This window comes from Diadema antillarum, unplaced genomic scaffold (assembly GCF_040938485.1).
Source record: "Diadema antillarum isolate AM-2024a unplaced genomic scaffold, OU_Dant_1.0 scf00000101, whole genome shotgun sequence".
Lineage (NCBI taxonomy): Eukaryota > Metazoa > Echinodermata > Echinoidea > Diadematoida > Diadematidae > Diadema > Diadema antillarum.
Window position 1 is genome coordinate 1,286,384 of NW_027270990.1, and position 23,692 is coordinate 1,310,075.

At 35.5% G+C, this 23,692-nt stretch overlaps 1 protein-coding gene across 1 annotated transcript; it reads left to right on the forward strand.

Moving 5' to 3' along the window:
• Positions 1-965: 965 nt before the first annotated feature.
• LOC139718883 (CD151 antigen-like) lies at positions 966-21,060 on the forward strand. The gene is made up of 9 exons (XM_071630325.1): positions 966-1,036; positions 9,143-9,236; positions 11,719-11,910; positions 13,114-13,188; positions 13,878-13,976; positions 14,925-15,089; positions 15,955-16,038; positions 17,909-17,986; positions 19,194-21,060. The coding sequence occupies exons 2-8, from the start codon at positions 9,171-9,173 to the stop codon at positions 17,969-17,971; spliced, it is 744 nt and encodes a 247-aa protein (XP_071486426.1). The 5' UTR covers positions 966-1,036; positions 9,143-9,170; the 3' UTR covers positions 17,972-17,986; positions 19,194-21,060.
• Positions 21,061-23,692: the final 2,632 nt, after the last annotated feature.

Sequence of the window (23,692 nt, forward strand, 5' to 3'; positions counted from 1 at the left end):
TAAACCATCTACAGTTATGATTTAGCGGAGAAAATATTGATATCTTTGACTTTAATACAAGATTATACATGTAGTAGGATGTTTTATGATACAACTGACCTTGGTATATGCAACATACCTCGAATATTTTAGATCACTGCTCCCAATAGTAAGCAGTACCTTTAAGAATGCTCACAGTCCAACAACTTAGATAACAACACTCCCATTTTCAAACTTAGAAAACACACAAACTTGAAGATGTTCACATACATGTGTATTTCAAACAACATTTTTTACATTCACTTCCATCTTTATCAGGAGCATGTTTTGACTTGAATGAAAGCATACATTCCTACACTCCACGCGACGATTATCCAACGTCCATCTGGTTGTTTTTCTTCACGTAAATAAGATTGCTTACCTTGATGTCTAAGCTTTATTTCATCAAATAGTTGATCATTCCTAAGATTAGGGAAGAGAAGGTGTGTGTGTGTGTGTGTGTGTGTGTGTGTGTTTGTTTGTTTAAATTGTTTTTTACCAATAGAATATGGTTATCATTGTATTCTGCTAAAGGACTTTAGGATTACATTCTCTGTGAACATATCTGATTCATTTTTTATGCTGGACAATACAAGTAGAAAAAAAATCTCGTTTTCACAAATGCAAAGTATAAGAGCGATCAAGATTTTTATCCCCTGGTCAGATCTCTATGTCCTGTAAGGATACTCATTAGTCGGCTTACTCCTCCCATGGGCAAGAAATTTTTTCGACATTTATCATTATTACGTAAGTCTACATTGACAAACACCCACATCATACCTGCACGATGGAAAATACTTTAGTTCACACTGCGCATGCACCGATACCGTAACAGTGTTTTTGCGTATTTGGCGCTATTCTTACGAGCCAGCATTGTATCTCCATGGCGTTAATCGGTCGTATATAAGAAAACTCCGTTTCTATTTTGGCACCATTACCGACGCTGGAGGGTACACGCACCACACAGTTTGACTCAGTATCTTCTCCCTGAATCAACCGTCTTCCTATCCTATTCAAGGTAACATCATTGCCTTCTTTCTAGGGGTAGCATTCTCGCTCCGACAATTATTGTCCATTGTATATCGACGTTTTATAGGGAATTCAGATACGAATAATACTTTTTACGTTATACATGTAGGTATAAAGCTTTAGGTAGTGCTACTGCTTCATTGAAAGCTTTAGTTTAATCTCTGCATATTTTCATGCCGAATCGACTGCCCTAATAGACATTATTGATGACATTTATTAGTCATGATCGTATAATGAGTGTTGCTGTTGTTATGGTAGCTATTTATCCGATCTATACCTATCAAATCTGAGATTTTGAAACAAAATTTCCCGAGGTCAGCTGTTCTCTTTCAGTAGAATTTACCTTTTACCTTGTTGCGAATATTGACAGATCACATTTATTGCGACAGTCCAATGCCAACATAATTAGGAATGTTGGCACATAGTTTATTGGGATGGATTGTGCTCGAATGGTCACTATTCGGCTTCAATAGCATGCAGTATAGAGTCTAATGCGGCAATACAATTAAGAACGCACGATATTCCCGCAATCTTTAAAGAAAATCAACTTGATATTCTACTATCCAACAGAATAAGAAAACTGATATTATGGTCAGAAGAATTTGATAAATTCTCAACAATCAATTACTTCAAACTGAGTTGATATCTTTCGGGAAATGGAGAGACCATCACAAGTGATTTCTAATAATGTATTCCTCTAATAAGCCAGTGTGAATATGAATGTCAGATACTCTTACACAGAGTAACAAAATAAGGGACAATAAAAGGAAGAATTATTAGTATGTCCTACGACACAGACACGACGACAAGAAAAAATTAAATTTGGGTACATTAACGGATGCTCATGCATTGTCGGCTCAGTACACAACTATTGTTACATAAACAACTGTCGGTATCATAGAACACATTCATTTCTAATAATTTTATTGCTAGGAGTGGTTATCAGAGTCAGTTGGTGTGGTCATAGGGCGTTGTTTCTATGCCGTGCAAACAGTGTCCAAATTGACAAAGAGGGGCCGTTCCTAATCAAACTGTTTGGTTTCCACTATATAGGTTCCAGATGTACACCTTGGTTACTGCCAAATAAAATTTGAAATATTATCAAGAGCGTTTTCAAATCTACAGTGAATCATATTCATCATCGTCATCTGTACCATCGTTTTATATACGTATTCAAGACTATGTATGTACATAAAATGAATTTTATACCAAATCATTATATTACATACATTGTACATACAAACAAAAGGAGCCTACATACATTATTTTGTGTGGATATTTGAATATGATGCTGTCCGTATCAGCATAAACACTGTCGTCATGGCGACCAAATTGTACTGTCAACCGTGTACCATTATGTGATGACAGAGTGCAAATAGCGCGTGGCAAGTGTGATTGCATTATCAGATTACTTTAGGAAAACTCTCCCTCTACATGCTTTGCGCTGTAAGGGCGAGTATTGCTGTATATCGCGTTTCAGTGGCTACAGTTTGCGGGTAATACGGCAGTGCATCGTTGGCGCTGTCAGTGTATTAAACCTGTGCCATGACAGGCGTTGAAAAACCCTGCCATCATGACTGCGTTGCCGATTTGAGAGAAACACGAGTCCATTTTCAAAATTACTTAAATAAAGAGTGAGATGGAGCAGACGGCGAAAGGCCAAAACCTCATTTGACATTCGTAAAGAAAAATTGAATTGTCAAAGTATTTATATTTGCATGAGACAGTACATGTCATGAGTTGCAATACAATGTGCATATTTTTAAATGATAATGATCATGATAATATCCTTCACAAGACTCCAATTACCGTTTTTGCAAGTCTTGTTTTTGAAATAGGAATAAAACCCAACTGCCTTTATCAATAACGGAGTTGTATGTATGTATGGTATATATATGAACATATACATTAGATTATATAATTAGAGCCTAATACATATGCATTTTTAAAGAAACATTTCACCAGTATAGAATAAAAGAGGTGTGAAGGAGAAAACAATTATTAAAAGAACGTTTCATAACAGTGTAAGCCACAAGCACACACATCTGGATAAATCATAAAGCGCCGTCAGCATCATGGTCAGATCTTTACTTAATATTTCATTAGGTGCAATATTTTTTCCCCATGGAAGTTAGATAATCAAGTCTTCATATCCATCGCAGAGTTTTCCATATACTTTCCAAAACAAGCCTAGATAAGAACCTTATATTGTAAACTGTTTTCTGTAAGGATTCTTCACAACTTTCAATGGTATTATGTAGTAAGTTTTAGATCTATCTGTCACCAATGCAGCCGTGTTAAATATTAACCAGATGAAAGCAGCAAACAAATATTGACTGATGACTCAATATATATTTTTGTTGTATACGTCACAGGCCTGTTGATTCATCCATTTTGAAGCAAGAGTTCTTAAATTTTGCTACAGGATCAAGTTGGCGAATTAATACATTGCTCAGCAAACGTAACTTTGGTGTAAACGAAAAACTCCTACTTGATCTCTATTAGTTCCTATACTATATTTATGATTTGGACATTGTGTTGTTTGGATTTCAATAAACTCTACCAATTATGATCTTATTTAAACGAATCTTTGCCACTTCAGAAAGGGCAAAGGTACTACACACAAAAAGGCCCTGTCTCTAAATTTTAAGACTGTGATCTCATTTGGTGCTCATGCCGGGCTGAGGTAGGCCTACTTCATCAACGGTCATGGGGCAATCTAATCAATTACGTATGTAAATGACATATTGTCATGTGTATCATCCATCAAAATGTTACTCATAATTGCTGTAGGCATGATACTTTAACAAACGTATTGAAATGTAGTTTGTAACTAATCGACAACAGTAGGAAAAGTGCAGATCTACAGTACAAAGAGAAGAAATGTTGCAACTGATTGACAAATTGCCCTACATCGACGTAAATAAGCACTGAATTGATCAGTGTTTTAGTAGTGGCCATGATAAAAAATCATGGGCGTACATACTCGAGCAGGATTCGAACCTACGACCTCCTGACCACCGGACAGGCGTCATCTCCACTAGACCACCGAGCTTTCGCCCGAAAGCAAGTGTTGGTTCTAATCCTTATAGCATGCAGCGGGTACTGCTTTGTTATTCAAATTCAAGAATTTCTTCCGTCGAGATGTTTTCATTGCAACTGATTGACAAATTCAGTTGATTGATCAATTCAGTGCTTATTTACGTCGATGTAGGGCAATTTGTCAATCAGTTGCAATGAAAACATCTCGACGGAAGAAATTCTTGAATTTGAATAACAAAGCAGTACCCGCTGCATGCTATAAGGATTAGAACCAACACTTGCTTTCGGGCGAAAGCTCGGTGGTCTAGTGGAGATGACGCCTGTCCGGTGGTCAGGAGGTCGTAGGTTCGAATCCTGCTCGAGTATGTACGCCCATGATTTTTTATCATGGCCACTACTAAAACACTGATCAATTCAGTGTTTATTTACGTCGATGTAGGGCAATTTGTCAATCAGTTGCAATGAAAACATCTCGACGGAAGAAATTCTTTAATTTGAAGAAGAAATGTTGTTGTAAGGAAGGCGCACCCATATAAATATGTGCATATACATACATACATACATACATGCATATACATATTATATACATGTTTGTATTATACAGTATTTGAAATTTACAGTCACAGTGTTGTCTTTGTTAAAAACTCCATTTGTGGAGTTCTACTAAAAAAATAACAATATGAAGTTATCAAGTTTTGCGCGTATTGTCCCTGTACTTCACATTTAATAGTATATAGCATTGCATGCTCCTTGTTCCGATAGATTGCGTCGCTGTAGAGTAGTGCTGGAGATGCATCTTTGTATATCATTGCGTTGGACAGCAGTAAAGTTATGGTTGAACGTATCGATGTACATTCCGAAAAGCTGGTTATTAATTAACGTGCAATGTTAATTGGCCTACGTCGATAATCCATTAGGAAAACAGGATCCAGATGACTGCTATGATCGTTATCTCGCGATTACGTAATCACGAAGGGTGTGGACCTGTGATGATTACTACGAACGAAAATTTTAAGTTCATGGATCACTGCGCACTTTTGGCAACGAAATTGGGAAGGGCATCCATAGCGCTGTGTACATGTAGATCTCATATTATGTGGGTAACTTAACCCTTTAAACACAAAGTTTAGCACTGGTGTTGGTTCATTTAATAAACCTTTACCAACAGCAAATGAACAAACTAGCAACGTTAGCTGACTGAGCATGATAGAAATGCTCATAATCATTTTGGATAAATCAACATCCAAGCATTTAACATTTTGAATATGATCCTATAACACGTTTTGAAGATACCTCTGAACAAAATGTCTTCATATTGATGGTAAACCTTTTTTTACAAAATACATTGTAGTTCATGCTGATAATGCTGTCGCGATATGGGGAACATTGACTATGGTATACATTGATCAGATATTCAGTTGTTGTTTTTTCATTCAGTTCTAATCGCAAATCTAAGATCTTCATTAGCATACAATGCAGTATATGTTTTTGTTTCATTTTTAACCTTAAAGATGAAAAAAATCAAAACGAAGCCTGAAAACAATACTATCCAATCAGTATTTCAAGTTCCATTCATGATGCAGCATTTCTGCACAATGAATTGGTGAAATTGATGTAAACGAAGGGCTGCGTTCGCTTCATTTGTTGACAGAATTTAGTTACTAAAATATTATACTATTATATATATATATATATATATATATATATATATATATTATATATATACATACATGCTCAGCTAAAAAAAGAAAGTGAACACTTTTTTCAAGTTTATATTTCTCATAGAATATTTGAGTAAGAATTGAAGCATTAATTACCATTTGAAAGGTAATTTAATTGGCTATTAACCTGGTAGGTCAATAAAAAGTGAAACTTTGAGTGAACACCATTTTTTCTATTCCAAGGCACAAAACTAAAAATTGCAAAAATTAACAAGTTGTCATTCATGCGTAAGTGCTCTTCCATTTAACAATAAGAACAAAAGACAAATTTAACACAACAAGGAACATGAATTAAGTTGCAAAAATAAATCAGTGATCTTTATCTTTGAAGCCCAAAAGACCAATAAAGGCTAAGAACAATGGAAGATAATGTAATAATAAAGTAATAGTAGGAAAAAGCAATATTAATAAATATAAAAAGGAAAATTGCAGATAATATTTCGTTCTTGAATTTGCCTCATGAATTCTTAAATTACTGTCAAAATCAAAAGAATCAAATAAAGATATTCTGTTTATTTAATCATCTTTGTGACATTACTCTCTATGTCATGTTTGAGTTGATATAAAATTTAGTTTCCCACTTTTGACAAAGAGAACGGAAACTTACTTTTGCTGTTTCACTCATGTCTCTCATTGTGTTAAATTGGTCTTTTGTTATCATTGCTATCTTGAAGGGCATTTTCAAACGTAAGAGAACATGTAAATTTTTGCAATTTTTACATTTGTGTCTTACAGGACAAAAATGAATGTGTTCACTCATGCGTGAAAATTTCCCTTGATATTGACAAACTAGGTTGATAGCCAATTAAATAATCTTCAATATGATATATGATACAGTTATTTTTGTTTTCAGAATTTGTTACAAAAAAAAATATGAACTCGAAAAAGTGTTTATTTTCTTTTTCTTTTTTGCTGAGTGTGTATGACATTTGCTGACAAAATAAGTATACAAATTTACATTAAATTGACTATACAGGACACACTGTTGATATCTTAAGGGCACATGGCAAGGTATTATCTTGAACCCAAATGTATTTCCTACTGATATGAGTACATGTTCATGAAAGAAAAAGGTTTGTGTACAAAACATATTACGTAATTTCGATTACTGAAATGTATTCACTTTGATTGCTTACTGACTAATTGTCTTTAAAACAATTAAGCATGAATACCATTAGGGTAGGTTTGAAAAATTATCTCGTTTTGATTTCTGTTTGTTGTCATTGTTGTTTCAAGTGAATTCTGGATGTTTAATATGTGGTAATTTGATATATCCGACGAACACGCGAATGTTTTCTCAGTGTTCAAAAGAGTTTCGTTTAGACAACTGCCTGTTTGAAATTTCGATCATATTAAGACAAATAATTCATTTTGTCAGAACATGACCACACGTTTTCGAAACTATGCTCTCTGCGCAGTCGATGTGAACAATAGAGTCTAAAGGCATAATTTACCATTTGCAGATGAAATTAAAAAAAAAAAATCCAACATTAATGCTTCAAAACAGTTCCGGAATGTGATTTAGGGACAGAAACAACCAATGAAAAAAACTGAACAGTATAATCAATGTTAAGCATTGTTGAATGTACAAAATGCGAATAATGGTTATAATAACAATGTTTCCAGATTAAACCGTCTACAGTTACGTTTATTGAGAGAAATAGGGATATCCCCTTATTTTTAGGTTCTATTGCAAAATTCTGAGATGGCAGGACGTTTTGAGATACAACTGACCTACTCATATGATTCAAACTTAATGTGATATCTTGAACATTTTTTTTTTTAAATCACTGCTGCCAAAGGTAACAAGACCTTTAAATGCGCAACTGTATACCGAATAAAGATTGCAGAAAAGATCCCTACATTCAAATATGCAACATAATATACTACCATTATGTTCACCTTTTCTGATATAAAAAAGAGCATTTTGTATAATGATACGAGTTCGGGAAAGATATCAAAGAGAACATTGCTGAAAATGTGGAATGGATTACTATAGATTCTATAGACGGACTGAAAATATCCATCATGTTTATCGCCTGTTGGTATAAGATCAATATTATCTGATTATGATTACATATATCGATGTCACCCACTTAGATTTATTTTATTTTGTTATTTTGTTGTTGTTGTTGTTGTTGTTTTTTGCTATTTGAGGTGGATTTGCATGTACTGTACGACAATTCAAAATTTGCCGCTAAGAGGGCAGGCGTTGCCTGGGTGTATAGTGAGATAAAACATCGCTGTTAATGATTAACAGTGCGATGACCCCAAAATTTAGGTTCTGGCAGAGCGTTTATTATGACGTAATGCGACAGAAATGTCCCTAACAGAGGGCAGGGCATCATTGGTCTCTTGTGTTACATAATATCGCCACGGACACACACACTGCTGTCCTATCTGCAAGAGGTAGTCAAGCATAGTTTTATCACGTGCGCATCATCATTAGAGTATAAATAGTTATATAATTATATATATATCATATATATATATATATATATATATATATATGACAGTGTGTGTGTGTGTGTGTGTGTGTGTGCATACAAACTTGATTTGCTAGATATACATACGTAGACCTACCTGAAGCACAGACAATTCGGCTCTCTTTGTTAGTTCTTGGATGATATTCTAATAACAATAATAATAGCAATAATAATTGCATTTATATGGCGCTTTACTGGTGTTTCTAAGCGCACTGGTGGTATTCATACAAAAAGACTAGAAAACGCAATAACACATGTATCTATATGTATATATATATATATATATATATATATACATATATACAGATTGTATAGATTTACTTATACTCTGTAAGTGGTAACCTTATACATCTTTATTAGTGCGTATCACTTATTTTCTGAAGTCATTCAAGTAACTATTGAGGGACAATAAACTTGCTGTTATATACTGATCCACATTCTTCAGTAATAAAAAGTATTCATTCAAAATGTTTGATGTGAGTTTCTTGGCAACATAAAAGTCAAGACAATATACTCAAATCAAATGCGTAAATCAAACGTCGTCTTCCTTGTGGCCAAATTCGTGAATGGCATACTAGTATCACATGACGGAAACTTCTCGTATGAGCGTAGTAATATGTCGATTAGAATTTACTTAGGAATGATGACGTAACAATGATGGAGGGTGCGGTTGTCATGATGATATTGACAACTATCTAAATATAAACATTGAAAGACTGTGTGATCGTAAGAGGATTAGACACTGTAGATAGCAGGTGTGACGTAAAGCTAGTAGCATTGCTCAAGATTCGTGAATGCTCTCTTGGCCCTACAAAATCATTATTATCTTCGTGGCTTCTTTTGCAGACCAGCACCTTGGAACAACAAAATCAAAATGGTAGCCGGCTGTGGACCAAAGATCGCCAAGCTCATTCTATTTATTCTAAACTTTTGTGTGTGGGTAAGTCTTATACTTTGCTTATCAAAGTCATTTTCGAGATATTAACTTTTCATGGGTTATTACGGTATTTCTGCAAGTAGATAATGACATCATAAAATACTGACAATGACAACTTACTGAGATGCAACTTGAACTAACACAATTAAAGGGGCCCTGAAATCCAAATGCATGTTGATTTGTGTTGATTTATGATACCGTCAACATTACTTTTGCGGAGAAACGAATATCTAGAAACATTCCATATATTTTTAACGATTTTGTCTTCCATTTTTCTTCAGATTACTTGAGAACGCCCACAAAAAAAAAATAATAATCCTTCCAAACCAATATTCTTGAGATTGCCTCATCTGTCAATCATTGCTAAAGTACTGAAATGTTTAACAAAAGACATTGGAATGCACCTTCCTCTCGACTCAGCATAACTTGCATGTTTTTGTGATATTAATGTGACTAACAAAAGACATGGCATGGGAACATGCTAGTTATCCTGAGTCGAGGGGAAGGTGCATTCAAATGTCTTTTGTTTCAGTATGTATATAAATATAGATATATTTCAGTATTTTAGCAACGATTGACAGATGAGGTCATCTCAAGAATATCGGTTTGAACAGATTTTTTGACGGCGTTCCCAAGTAATCTTAAGAGAAATAGAAGAAAAAAATCGTTAAAAATATATGAATTCTTTCTAGATTCGTTTCACCGCAAAAGTGATGCTGAGGTATCATAAATCAACACAAATCAACATGCATTTGGATTTCAGGGCCCCTTTAATGTTATATCGCGAGGTTAGATAGCTTGTCTGCATCGGTATACACCGACTCAAACCAATAAAAGAAAGAGTGAAAAACCCTGAAGATTATTTCAAAAACCTAATGGAAACACAAGGCAAAACAGAATCATATAACTGCATTTACAGGGATAGCTTTTTCAATTCTGCTATCAAAGGCAGAATGGAAATAGCACAAGCTTAGGTTCAAATTTATTGTTTACTGTTGAACAGGCACCATTAGCCCTAGAAGACTTAGAAAAGAAATAGTGTACAAATGATACTGCAACTGCTAACTTTTTCTAATCACCCCTATACAATTTGTCCTCGTACTGCCAAGTTTGATTTCGAACCACAAGTCTTATTTTACAAGTGTGTTCTTTGTTCTGCAGCTTGTCACATCCTGATAAGCAAACTTTTTTCATAACATTAAGGAAGAGCATTAGGGTGCAAAAAAAAAAAACCTTAAAAAATGGATATGAAGAGATTTGAAAATCATGCATAAAGTGACAATGTGCCCAGTTTTCTCTCTGCTTTAAATACTGACGGCGTCCACAAACATTCCTTGTCAACAATTCGATGAATATGAATACGAGCTGGCTTTATGTGCTAACATGCTATACAGCCTGATTACAAACATAGTCCGGGACCATGTTTTATCAAGAGATATAATTGATTATAATATAGTTGATTTGTATGGTAAGTTTATGGCAGCCTGTGTGGTATAAGGGAATTTGTAATCGATTATATCTTTTGATGCAAATGGCCCAACTCGAGTCAATATACGACGAACGAAATGTTCATGTCCCGGCAATCACTGAGACTTTCATAGCTGTGCCATTGTAAATTAGGATTCCATGTCAATTCCTTTGTATCACAGTTGGTGTTTCCTAGGCCTACTTATACATCACAAAAGGAAATAATCATTATCATGCATAACAAAAAAAAAAAAAAAAAAACCAACAACAACAACCGCAAACTAGACATAAGTGAACGTAAGGTGAACATGGTGAAAGGATAACACGTTCATGGAGCACTGAAATTAGGTATCTTGTTTTTACTCGATTTCTAATGATAAACAGAAATTACTTAAATTCGTCTTACTAGTGAGAAATCCCTTAATATATGCAACCGAAAGCACCGTTTAATATAAATCCAACTTGTCAAAGGCCAATCAAAAAAATAAATAAATTGGTCCAAGACCATAGTGACATTAGAAACCTATGGATAAGAAAGTATGGACTATTCTTGTTGTTATTGTTGTTATGTGTTCTTTTGAATATAAGTACCACCAACTGATCTTAATTTTTTGTTGTAGTGAATTTCCTTATCTTATCCAGGGCTCGGCATTAGCGGACTGAGGCCCGCTGGCCCAGGACCGCTAATACTGATGTTGGGCCACCACATTTCAAAAAAGTGGTGGCCTGATCTTGAAACTGAGATCCTAATGGATTGTTACGTTCCCATTTTTCAGGGACAATGTTTTGTTTGTTTGTTTGTTTGTTTGTTTGTTTTTTGCCGCCATCAAAATTTCAAATTTACATATTTTGGTGTCTCGAATGGGTCACCAGAGAAAAGTTACAGTGTGCAGCCTTGTCTTTTTCAGAAATTTTTATCGAGAATCTCCCTTCACATATCACCGAAAAAAGAAGAAAAAGTATCTATAATTTATGATATATCAAAAATTTTATCAACGCAACGACTTTATTATAACAGGCGGCGGGAATTATCCTGATCTCCATTGGGTCGTGGATCACCGCAAAGCAACAGGACTACACGGATCTCTTTTCGGAGGACACCATCCTTATAGTCACGGGTACGACGATAGGTGTAGGGTGCTTTATCTTCATCATCGGCTTCTGTGGCTGCTGCGGCGCCGTCAAAGAAGGAACATGTCTGCTGAAAACGGTACGTTGGCGCCGCGAATGCGGCATCGTTGTTGTTGTTGTTGTTGTTGTTGTGTGTGTGTGTGTGTGTGTGTGTGTTGTATGTGTGCGTACGTTTTATCAAACATTCAACACGTTATTATAAAACGTACACGAATTAAACGTGTGTGTGTGTGTGTGTGTGCGTGCTTGTGTGTGTGTGTGTTTCATTAAACATTAAGAAAAAAGTTAGATTTATAGATATTCTTTCAGGAATACACATTTCTGGTCAATAATATATTATGTTAAAATCCGTTAATTTTCCGATAAAACATGGCCAAAGCAGCTCCCATTAGCAATGAAGAAAACAGAAGTAGGTCTCTCATTAACACGAATAACTGTAAAACATCACACGGACGGAGTCATGTATACAAATCTACAACATCTACAACTTGATTCTAACAGGTATAATTCATGGTCCTTCTGCAAACAAGAACTAGACATATTCACACTTATTTTTTTATTGTAATTGAATAAAATATATATTGAAAATGCTTATGATAGTCATGTTAGAGTGTAATAGAAATCAAAAATAATAAGGATTGGATAGATAAGACACCCGAAATTCAGTTCGAATTAAGTTTTTTTGAATCTTTCATAATAATGATTAAATATAATGTAATCAGTTTAGAAATCACACCAGAATCGCTATTATTCACCCAGCAGACGGGATTGATCAGTCCATATCTACCGATGTGCCTGTTTGTGTGTGTATGTGTGTGTGTGTGTGTGTGTATGAATATGTAAGTATGCATTATGCGGGTCTCCTTTCTTTTCCGGCATGACAGCGACTTAGTGTAGGGATTCGTTCAGGGTTTTTGTTTCGGATAAGTTAGGTCATAGGTCTTTTTGTCTTAGTTTCTTTGTTTCATCCATTTTCAATGCTTATCAGTCTATCGATCATCTGATTTCTTGTATTACGTGTGGGGGGAATGCAGCCTACAAGCTCAGCTTTTTAGCATTCCTCCCCATTTCCAACATTTTCCTACACCTACAAGTTTTCTGTAAATTTATCCTTTACTTTGTATGATGAAATTTATGCACTGTATTCAATTTTTGTAATATATTTATATGTTTTTGTTGGAAATGAAAAATGAATGAATGAATGAATGAATGTTTGGACGCGTATTGTTTCTTTATTGAATGTTTGACTACAGTTTTTTTTTTCTTTTTGCTTTAATTACAGTATTTCTTCTTCATGATCCTGATCATCTGCATGGAAATCACCGCTGGAGTTCTCGCGTTTGTCTACGATGATGAGGTAAAATCCCCCATCCAGTCATTTTGTAAAGAATTGTCTACATCGGAACTGCTTTGGGCAAATATACATTATATGGCTAAAGGTGGTTCTTCATGACTAATATTCACTATCATACTTGATTCATTGCTGGTAGTGCATGGTATCGGGCAATATTCTGAAATAATCATGATATAGTTATTTCTCTCTGATTTCAGTATATGTATCAAAGGATTTTAAAGAAGTTAGATTATGGTTTTCAATAAACTTCATTCTGTATTTGTTTACCATCGCTTGATCCAATTATTTCAGAATAGTTACCATCAACATCAAAATGACTCTGAGCATTTAGATTGGACTTTGATACGTATGCTTGAATGACCATCTTTAAAACGAAATCGGGAAGAGCGAACATATCGTTGTGTACATGGTACCGTTGTTTTACAGGAAGTTCTAGTTTTCATTGCTAGCAAATTATTTGGATACATAATGATGACATATTATTTTAAAAAGAGAGAAAAGCAAATCAAGGCCTGCTTTAGCTATTGTGATGCAGTATCCATCGCTTAACTTCTTCTTTTTTTTTGCATTGTCTTTGTACCCACAAGATTGTGTTCACGTGATTATTTTCTTATGCTGAGTCATTTTGTTATGTCTTACGATGAAACAGAAAGCAATCAATAAAAGCAAATCAAATCAAATTTTTCTCCTAGTTGGAACAAAGCATGTTGGAAGGTATGACCTACACCATCAATAACACTTACGGCGAGACTGATGCTGCCACAGAGTCCGTGGATGGAGTGCAAGAACTGGTAAGCAAATGACGTCATAAAACGTTGCGCACTGCATGCTGGGACTGATAAACAGAGGGCTTACATCAAAGATTTTTCTCCTCCCCACTGGGGAAAATCTCTTTGGTTTACATTAACCCGTCATGCTGAATTCGAAGAGAAACTGTTGTTTACTACAGCAAACTACAAACACGACAAAGCCCTGCTGTTATTTCCATGAACCCCGAAGGAAATCTGTGGAAGTGGTTGAAAACATTTGTCTGATATGCTACTTGGTCAATATTAGTGAGTCAGCAAATGTAATGTGTGATATATTATGATCTGATTGACTAACCAAAAATAGACTGAACCACACATTTTGACGAAAAACCATGCACTCTGAAAGTTGCTGGTACTGGTGACGTTATAGGCCAAGTGCACCGTCATTTACGACACTTTCAGTCATAATGACATTCTATTTTGGAATTAGTGAGTAATCGATACCTGTTGACCTTGTTTGCCGTCTCGAGTATAATCATGACAATTATGTTTAGAATAGGCCTATACCTTACACACCACTGAAATATAGGTGATTTGTGATGATGGTAGCCATTTTACCATTGTCTGGTCTGTTAATGAACAATATATATTGTTGAATAACTGTTATTTCCTTTACAGATCTTGCATGTGACTCATCAGAGGTATCAGTACGTGATGCCAACGTTTAGAAGATAAATGCGCTTAAAATATTGATAACTATCAATTGAAATATCAACTATATGTATTTATCTTAGGCAGCTGTGCCATTCTGTATTTATATGATTTCAACATTGTTGCATCTAACTGTTATTTTCAGAGTGAATGTAGAATTCACAGGCATGGTGCCCCACTCTTAAAAAAGAAGAAAAAAAAAGTACACAAAAATTATGCCATAAATCGTTGAGAATACCTCTTGCAATAGTTGATGCATAAACATTTCTCTTACGAAAGTTTGATTGCTGTGGAGCTACTAGCTACGAAGATTACAAGTACGCGACGAACTTCGCTTCGAACCTGGCCGTACCGACGTCGTGTTGCGTCGACCAAAACAACATAGCAGCCTGCCAAAGTGGCACCAAAGGTGTACCCGACAATCCATCTCAGGTCTATCAAGAGGTACGTAACCATTGTTAGGCAGCATCATGCAGACTGAAGAATTGAAAAAAGAGCATGTGATTAGGAGAGTGTGGAACTATTAATCATTATGGAAATGAGTCATACATAGATGTGCACACATTGAAGAAACATGGACACTTTAGAAAAAGAGTTGCAAAAGTCATTTTCTGTTTCTGGTGAATGTTGAACAGCCATTGTTTAATGATCTCATTGTTCCCCCCCCCCCCCCCCCAAACCATAATTGAGCAGTACATTTTCGCACTTCTTGCTCCATCTTTAGGGAGCTTTCTCAACTACAACGACTCCCTCTATGTTCACACAACTTGTGGTGTTAAAATGTTGCGTGGAAACAAAATGTATATGATGCCATTTGTTCTTTCAATAAACTGTATAGGTTTTGAAGTAGCTGTTATCTGATGGTTGAACGGAGATAGTCATTTCACCCTGAAATTGTGCTTACTTACTTGTTAAAAAATGAAAAATGTCACGATAGGTTTAAGGGGGTCAAAAAGTGGATGACAAAACAACAGCAACATTCAAACATACACCAGACACAAAATGTCTCAGTTTTCCCAAAATGACTCTTGTGAATTTGGATTTGTTTTTCTTCCTTTTTTTTTCTTTTTTTTTTTGGGGGGGGGGGGGGGGGGTTATGCGTATATACCATGTACCATACAATGTTTATTATATTTAAACAGACATATAATGTATCTAGTGGATGAAACTAAAGCTTGTAGATAATACATGTACAAAATAAAGTGTATTCATATCGGCATGAATATGTCAAGTTAAATAATTACTTATTGCAATCTAATCTGATTTCTTCTTTTTCCTTGTCGTTGCTATCCTTACGATTCTCACTTAGGGTTGCGTCGCAGCCTCCGTAGACACTATCCAGGATAACTATCTGATCATTGGAGCGGTTTGTCTGGCTCTTCTTGTGTTTGAGGTAAGCATGATACCAGCCAAAGTGGTTTTAGTTACACCAGCTCAAGAGGAGGGGGAGGGGAAGGGGAAGGAGGGTGGGGAAGTGGAGGTGGAGATATTCAAGTTTTCAAACTTTTGACATGTAGAATGTCTGTTAACGCCGTCGCAGCTCATTGGCTACTTTACGTAAATCAACAGCATAACATGACGGCGCCATTCCTTTTTTTCAACACACAAATTGAACAAAGATGTGATTTCTATATAATTTGTATTGATATGTTTTCTTTGACATCAGATAGTGTGAAAGAATATGAAAAACGTTGACATTATCTTATCTTGTTATATTATTGTCATTTAACTTCTACCATTTTACCTATTGCTTTCAAGTATCTATATAGGGAAATCTTCCCTTCCGAGAATTACATACAAAGTTTCTGCAAAAAGGCACAAATCGAAAGCATTAGTAACATCACCCTGCTTCCGTGTTTCTGTACATTTCTTTAACTTTGATATCCAAAAATAGTCGATCGATTCCTGTGGGATTCTATTGATAGGAACTTTCTCACAATTTTGGTTGATTATTGTTGTTGCTTTTTTCTTCATCTGCAGGAGAAAACCATACATTTGAAGGGTTTGTTCGCAAAAACCGATGAGTCCATTTTTGAAGATTTTGAAGTACGGTCCCTGTCATAAAGTACAAAATAATACCTTTTAAATGATATATTGGTCACTACATATTATAAAGGTACATTTTTGAAGTTATCATGGTCAAAAGAAGCAAATTTTTTTTTATTATTCTCTTTATTTTTCTTGACCTTTAATCGCAAATATCTCCATTTGGCAAATATGGACTTATCGGCTTTTGCGAACAATTTCTTCATTTATTTCTGCATGACGCTTAATGTTAAACAGTACTCATATTGCTCCTCATTATCGATTCTCATTCTTAAACACATGACTTCCACGATAATTCAGGTTCTTTATGTTTACATGCAATATATATTTTGCAGTGTTACATTTCATGTGTATTTCTGAGGATACTCCTTTTAACTCCAGCACTTACCTGTATACACTGAGGCGCAATCCCCCACCCCCCCCTTGCTATTTAAGACATCGGACCCAAGTTTTTCCCCATAGCTGATTTTCATTATGATCATGTTTGCTTCACCTTTCTCACATGAACCCTGTCTTTATTATTATATCCAACTTCCCCCTATTTTCTCTAATTTGCATCGTTAATATGTTAATATTAAATTGTTCTGATCCTATTTCTGTGAATAACACCAATCATTTTAGAATATTACTTTTCCTATAACCAATATTATGGATGATGACTGTGACAATATATTGTGTCATTACTTTTTTGTTCTGTTGTTAGTCGTATACAGCACGTAACTTGAAATCATCAACTTTGTCATTTTTTCATTGTTATTATTTAAAAAAAAGAAACAATTGATATTAAGATATTTCTAATGTTAAAGGTTCAGTTAAACAAGATTGAAAAGCGTTTGTGCCGACAGACCTGAGCAATGTAAGTCTACAGTGACAGACAAAATTTGTAAAAATAAATGTATACTCTCACCAAAATCTAACACGAGCTTTGTTGAATTTATCAGTCAGCTGTAAGTCATCTTCTTTCAGTTTAAAGGCGTCTGTAGGTCTTGATGTGGATGGTGTATACGAAACACTGACATGATGGAAAGAAAAAGTAATAGAATCTTGAGAGTATAGAAAAATATTATAAATCTCTTATTTTCTTATTAACCCGTAGACAATACATTCCGCACCCTTGGCATTTTCTTGCACTGCAACATTTGGATTCATTTTAGTCCATTCTTTTCCATTTTCTTTCGCCTCGTCTTTCTCTCTCTCTCTCTCTTTCTCATACGCAGATTCTTACGATGGTGTTTACATGCTGTGTTATTAGTGGAATTGAGAAGGGCGAATACGCATAAACGTGGAGCAATAAGGCATGTTACACGTCGTGATTTTACCCGTGCATGTCCTTGATGTTTTGTAAACGTGTGATATGGAAAGCGCTCTCAGTGCTTTAAAGGCTTGTCATCGGTAAGCCTTGTGCGCCACTGCACGTGCACGGGACGTTCATATCTACTGTAGCTAAGCTGTTTTCGTTACCCTGAGCACTACAACTATTTGTCTTCTATAGATATATCTTTTTAAATCATTATTTGCTTCATCCTACAAGCCACTGCAAAAACCAAAATTTTTCATGTTTTCCCTTTTTTTTGAAAATGCAAAATTGTCTCAAAACGGTTATGAAGCCATTAATGTGACTGTTGGCAAGTAAATGCATACTCTCGTCAAATAAGAGGCAATTAAATGAGGATGAGGGATACTTCGAAGACAACAGAATTTTGGACAAGCATGCGTCAGTAACCTTTTGATTTCTTATTAAACTGTGAAGATTTCAACAAAAATAATTACTATTTATGTGCTCTATAACGAACATTACGTCTTAATAAAATGTTGGTTTTTTCAATGAATATATGTATGGGTATAGTATGTGTTCTGTATACAATAATGTAACATGTATAGCGTGTTTATACATATACGCATACTTACATAAAATGTGTATGTATACAAGTATACGTACATACATGCATATTGATAGCGCAGGATATTCATCTACTTTGTCCCCCTAAAAAAATTACAATCGGATTTTTGCTTTGGTAACACCCAATATGATTAAACCGTCTAAATTCAATTCAATTCAATTCAAATTAAATGCTACTTCAGGGTCTGAAAATATAACACCTTAGCTCTATTTTTGCAGAAAACCCCATTCAGTTTGGTTAAGCGGTCACAGAAAAATGTGGGTTGTTGTAAAGCATGTCATGAGTCTGATTCTTCCAAGTTTAGCACTGGGATGCTCTTGGAACTGCATATTAATGTGTGAACACAATGGACAGAACTTGGAGGGAAGGGATTCCTGACATGCTGTACAAAAATCCTCATTACTCTTTGACCACTGAAGCAAATTGAATGGGGTTTTCTGTAAGATGTGGGCAATGAGTTATAGTTTCATACCCTGAAATTGTGTTTGGATTGATTCACCTTTTTTTAAGTTATCGTTGCGGAGGGTACCGTTGTAATTTTTTGGGGGACATACGGTATCATTATAATTACATGAAAATCGGTTACTGCTTCTGTACACAGGTGTTGACTCTGTGGGCCACGTGTTGTGTGATCAGTGCAGTCGGCGATAAGGACTATTGAGGAGAACTTCCTGGGGTGTAAAACTCGCACGGCAATGCCACCCTCATCGCACTGCACGCCACGTATACAGAAATCCAGCTAAAAACCTCCTTTTTGACAGTGTGCTCACTCTTACGAGTCTGCGATTTAAAAAAACGATATATATTTTTAGAAAATTGTAAAAAGAAATACTGCCCTTCGACATTTTATCCAATATGACACCATATGCACTTAGATAATTTTGAACACATATTTTAGGCGTAGATTAACAGATAAATCAAGTGACATCGGTGAACTATAGGTGCACCTGACCAAGACCGTAACATCGCCACGGTGACGTCACTACCGTTGACCATATTATAGTAACAGGGGTTTTGTTGTTGTTTTTAACAATTCTTTATCGTTACATTTTTTAGCAATCATTATCCTCGCAAGAAGAAACAAAATATCCGAACAAATGAAGAATTTGATCGCAAAAAGACTTAACTCCATTCTTGTTGATTTAAGATATTTGCGATTAAAGCTCCTGAAAATAGTAGAAGATAATATGAACCTATTGTACATTCTTAATGTTAATTTTAAGAATACATCGTATCTTTGTTATGAAACATTTCAGTGAGGTATCACTGGAAAGGATTTATTTTGTTCTATCTGATGATGGGCTTATCATAAAATGTTCAAAAATGGCGTTTAACTCCTTTTGCGGTCAAGTCTTCAAATTTAATGGAGTCCACATGAAGAGTTCGTTCGCAAAAATCGATAAGTCCATATTTGCCAAATGGAGATATTTTCGATTAAAGGTCAAGAAAAATAAAGAGAACAATAAGAATTTTCTTGCTTCTTTTGACCATAACTTCAAAAATGTATACCTTTATGGGGTAGTGAGCAATATATCATTTAAAAGGTATTATTTTGTACTTTATGACAGAGACCGTACTTCAAAATCTTCAAAAATGGACTTATCGGTTTTTGCAAACAAACTCTTCACATGTTTCTTCTCTCATTATGCTCTTTGTGGCAAACGTTTAAAATTAATGAATAAAATCATGCCATACGTAGGGGAGTTATTAAAGTGTTTCCTGTTCATTACATATCTCAAACTGGGCGAGAAAAAACATGACCTCATGTTTGTGTCACTTTAATAACTCCCCAAATTCTTATCAAAATGTGTTTGTTTTGAATGTTCGCCTGCTTAAGATGTTCAATTTTGTGTGTTCTATATTCCATATGAGAATCTGATTTAGCATACAAGTTATACATTGCGTTTAATTCATCTTTTCTATTTCATTTCGTTTTAGTATCATGGAGTTTAAGGAAGGCATTCTATACAGGTTTTCACACTTAAGGACGCAGTCGTGTGCATAAATGTTTACCTAATAACTAAACGTATGAATCGTATGTAGGGCTACATCGCAACGTCATGGACATCATCTACACGAAAAAAAAAAAACTTATGCACAAGAGAAAACAAGATCAAATAACCAAATTAAAGAGCAGAAATAACTTTCTGCTCGATAAATGTGTGTACAAAGGCTCTGCTCTTCTTGTTCTTAAATTGCAATATATCTTCGTCTAATCACGTGTACATTCAAATTTTACGTTAACATTGCACATGTATTAGGTATGTAAGTATACAACACGTGATATTTACACTCAATTTTTTTTTCATTTCAATTATACCTTATGTATACAAGTATTTCTTTGAATAAAAGGAATCTGGCATATGTAATGAAACCACTTGATTTTGTCCCCATTTGAATGCAAAATATGATGACTGTAAATTATCCTTTTTTATTGATATCAACAAGAGAGAAAAAAAGGAATAAAGAATGGGTAATCAGACAAACTTTCATGTTTGCCCTCTGGTTGCTGTACCCCCATGTCTTCATTTAATGAGGTGACGATATTTAGATGAGTCATTGTTGTTGTTGTTGTTGGTGGTGGTGCTTTTTGTTTATTTCTTCCCTTTCCATCAAAATCAAAATTTCCTGGCAAAATGGCTCGATAGTCCATGTTTAGCTGCACAAATAGCAGGTGTAATGATAGGTTCCAGTTGTATGTACTTGAAGTGGACCACTTCATATCGTATATCATCCCGCTCTTTTACGGCGAATGAATAAATGAAACGGGATAATTTAAGTGCGTGGGTTGTGACTCTCTCACACAATATACGGACCTCCATCTAACCCTCTGTATACCACATTAACCCTGCCCACATCCAGGTAAGTGGGTGAAATTGAATTTTGTCACATTCTTGACTCATTGGGACATAAAGGGTTAAAGTGTTTTGCCTCTATGAGCAGTGGCGGATTCATGCGGGGGCCATCGGCCGCGTGCCCCCTTTATTTTCTGTTAAAACGAAAGAAATAAAAAGAAAAAAATGGGGGGGGGGCGGCGTGCGCTCCCTCCTCTTTACGGAATTTCTGGATCCGCCCTTGACAGGTGAGGACGGCAAGGTAACACACAGCATTGCTATAATAGACTCACTGTCATTTGATCCCGCGTCCGAAACTGAGCCATCCGATGACTGCGAGGCAGAAACGATACCGACTGAGCCACGTACAAAATGTATACCGCCCTGCTGTGAAATTCATTCATTCATCAAGATCACCCCCCCCCCCAAACACACACACACACAAATTGCATTCGCATAGGTAATAACATTGATAGAGACCAAACATTATTGAAAAGAAAAAAAAAATAGAAGAGAGAAACTGTCTAAACGTATAGAAGCCACCTAAAAATCTCTGAATTTAATGAAGTTAGAAAATGCACCGATAGCAGTCGACAGTATGTCTTTGTTGAAAATCAAAATAAGGTATTAGTGGTTCCCAAGAAAAGAGGTGCACACACACACACACACAAACACACACACACACAAACACACACACACACACACATACATCCCAGGCATGCAGGTAAACCTGATCCAACTCAACCAAAGAATGGGCTTTACAATATGTATTACTATCAAAGTCTTCTCGATCTGGACCATGCACACAACGAATCACAGAGAGAAGTGAAAGACACTGAATTTACAATTGGACCGAGAAGACCGTCATTAAAAAATAGAATAGAATAGATAATGTGGGTACCGGCACCTAGGAGAGAAAAAAAAAACCCACTAAAAACAAATGAGAAGAGATTATATGCTTTTATGGACCTGTTGAGCGGGTCACAAGACATTGAACTGCATGTTTCGCTTCCAGTCCCACACGGCTTAAGTTAGGACGTTTATAGTCCTTTGAATGGAATAATTACAGTCTATTTACCGATATTATCCATTTGGAAAGGGCGTTTGGAAAGAAAAGTAACGTGTCTTTTGTTCTTGGACAAATCATTATTCCTATAGTATACTCTCTAAAAACAATCGAGTGAAAATATTTACTCTTAAAAGAGTGAAGACAAAAAAGAGTGAATTTAGAGTGGAATTGGAGTGAATTTTGAGTGAAAATGTTCATTTTCACTCAGTTTGGAGTGACCTCAGGGATCACTCGAAGATTTTGGAGTGATCCCTGAGGTCACTCTAAAACGAGTGAAAATTAACATTTTCACTCAAAAATCAATCCAATTTCACTCTAAATTCACTCTTTTTTATATTCACTCTTTTAAGAGTGAATATTTTCCCTCGATTTTTTTTAGAGAGATACATAGTCATTCCATATATCCTAAAGGAATCAACTATAGACAAGAGGACACCTTTGAAGAAGGTGATGATGCTGGTGTCATGCATGCGTATGTTAACCTTAGACAGTAGGCCTAGTAAACAATAAACCTATAATGATCACAGGGGCGGATCCAGGAATTCTGTAAAGGGGGGGGGGGGGGGGCGTAACTAATATTTTTGGTGCCACTTCCGGGTTTCATTTTATTTTTTCTTTTCATTTCTTTTGTTTTTTAACGATGAATAAAGGGGGGGGGGGGCGTGCGCCCCTTGCGCCCCTCTGGATCCGCCACTGGATCAATCTTAGAAAGTGGGTTATAGAAAATAGAGAAAACATTTATGCGAATATACGTTCTAGAGTATAAGCTGTGCATTTGCCTGTCAAAATCTATATTGTTTGGTGCCTATAAGCGATATTTGGAGGCTTCTCTGGAGACACGTGGCAAGTACATGATGTACACTTGGAAAAAAATAATCTTTCAGAAATATTCTCAGGGTTTCTGTCCTTACATTATGACCGCCAATAAGATGCAAAGCCTCTTCTGACTTTACATGACACATGCATGCAAAACAAAGGAACGGTGGCTTATGCATAGGAAAATTGGGTGCAACAAATAACAATAAACATTATGTTTGCATGCGGGGGAGACAGAATGAATTCATCTGAAAATATTTTGACTTCATTTTATCTGCGAATTTATCTCAAACATACAATACACGTGTACAAAAAAAAAGTTATCAATAATTGGAAAAAATAAAGATTCTGTTAAAACGCACAAACATGATTTGGACTGAC

Excerpts from the sequence above, each read along its gene's own strand:
- LOC139718883 (XM_071630325.1), top strand. The coding sequence starts at position 9,171 with ATGGTAGCCGGCTGTGGACCAAAGATCGCCAAGCTCATTCTATTTATT. Across the intron at positions 15,090-15,954 it reads CATCTCAGGTCTATCAAGAG|GGTTGCGTCGCAGCCTCCGT; the intron begins GTACGTAACCAT and ends ATTCTCACTTAG. Across the intron at positions 16,039-17,908 it reads TGGCTCTTCTTGTGTTTGAG|ATTCTTACGATGGTGTTTAC; the intron begins GTAAGCATGATA and ends TCTCATACGCAG.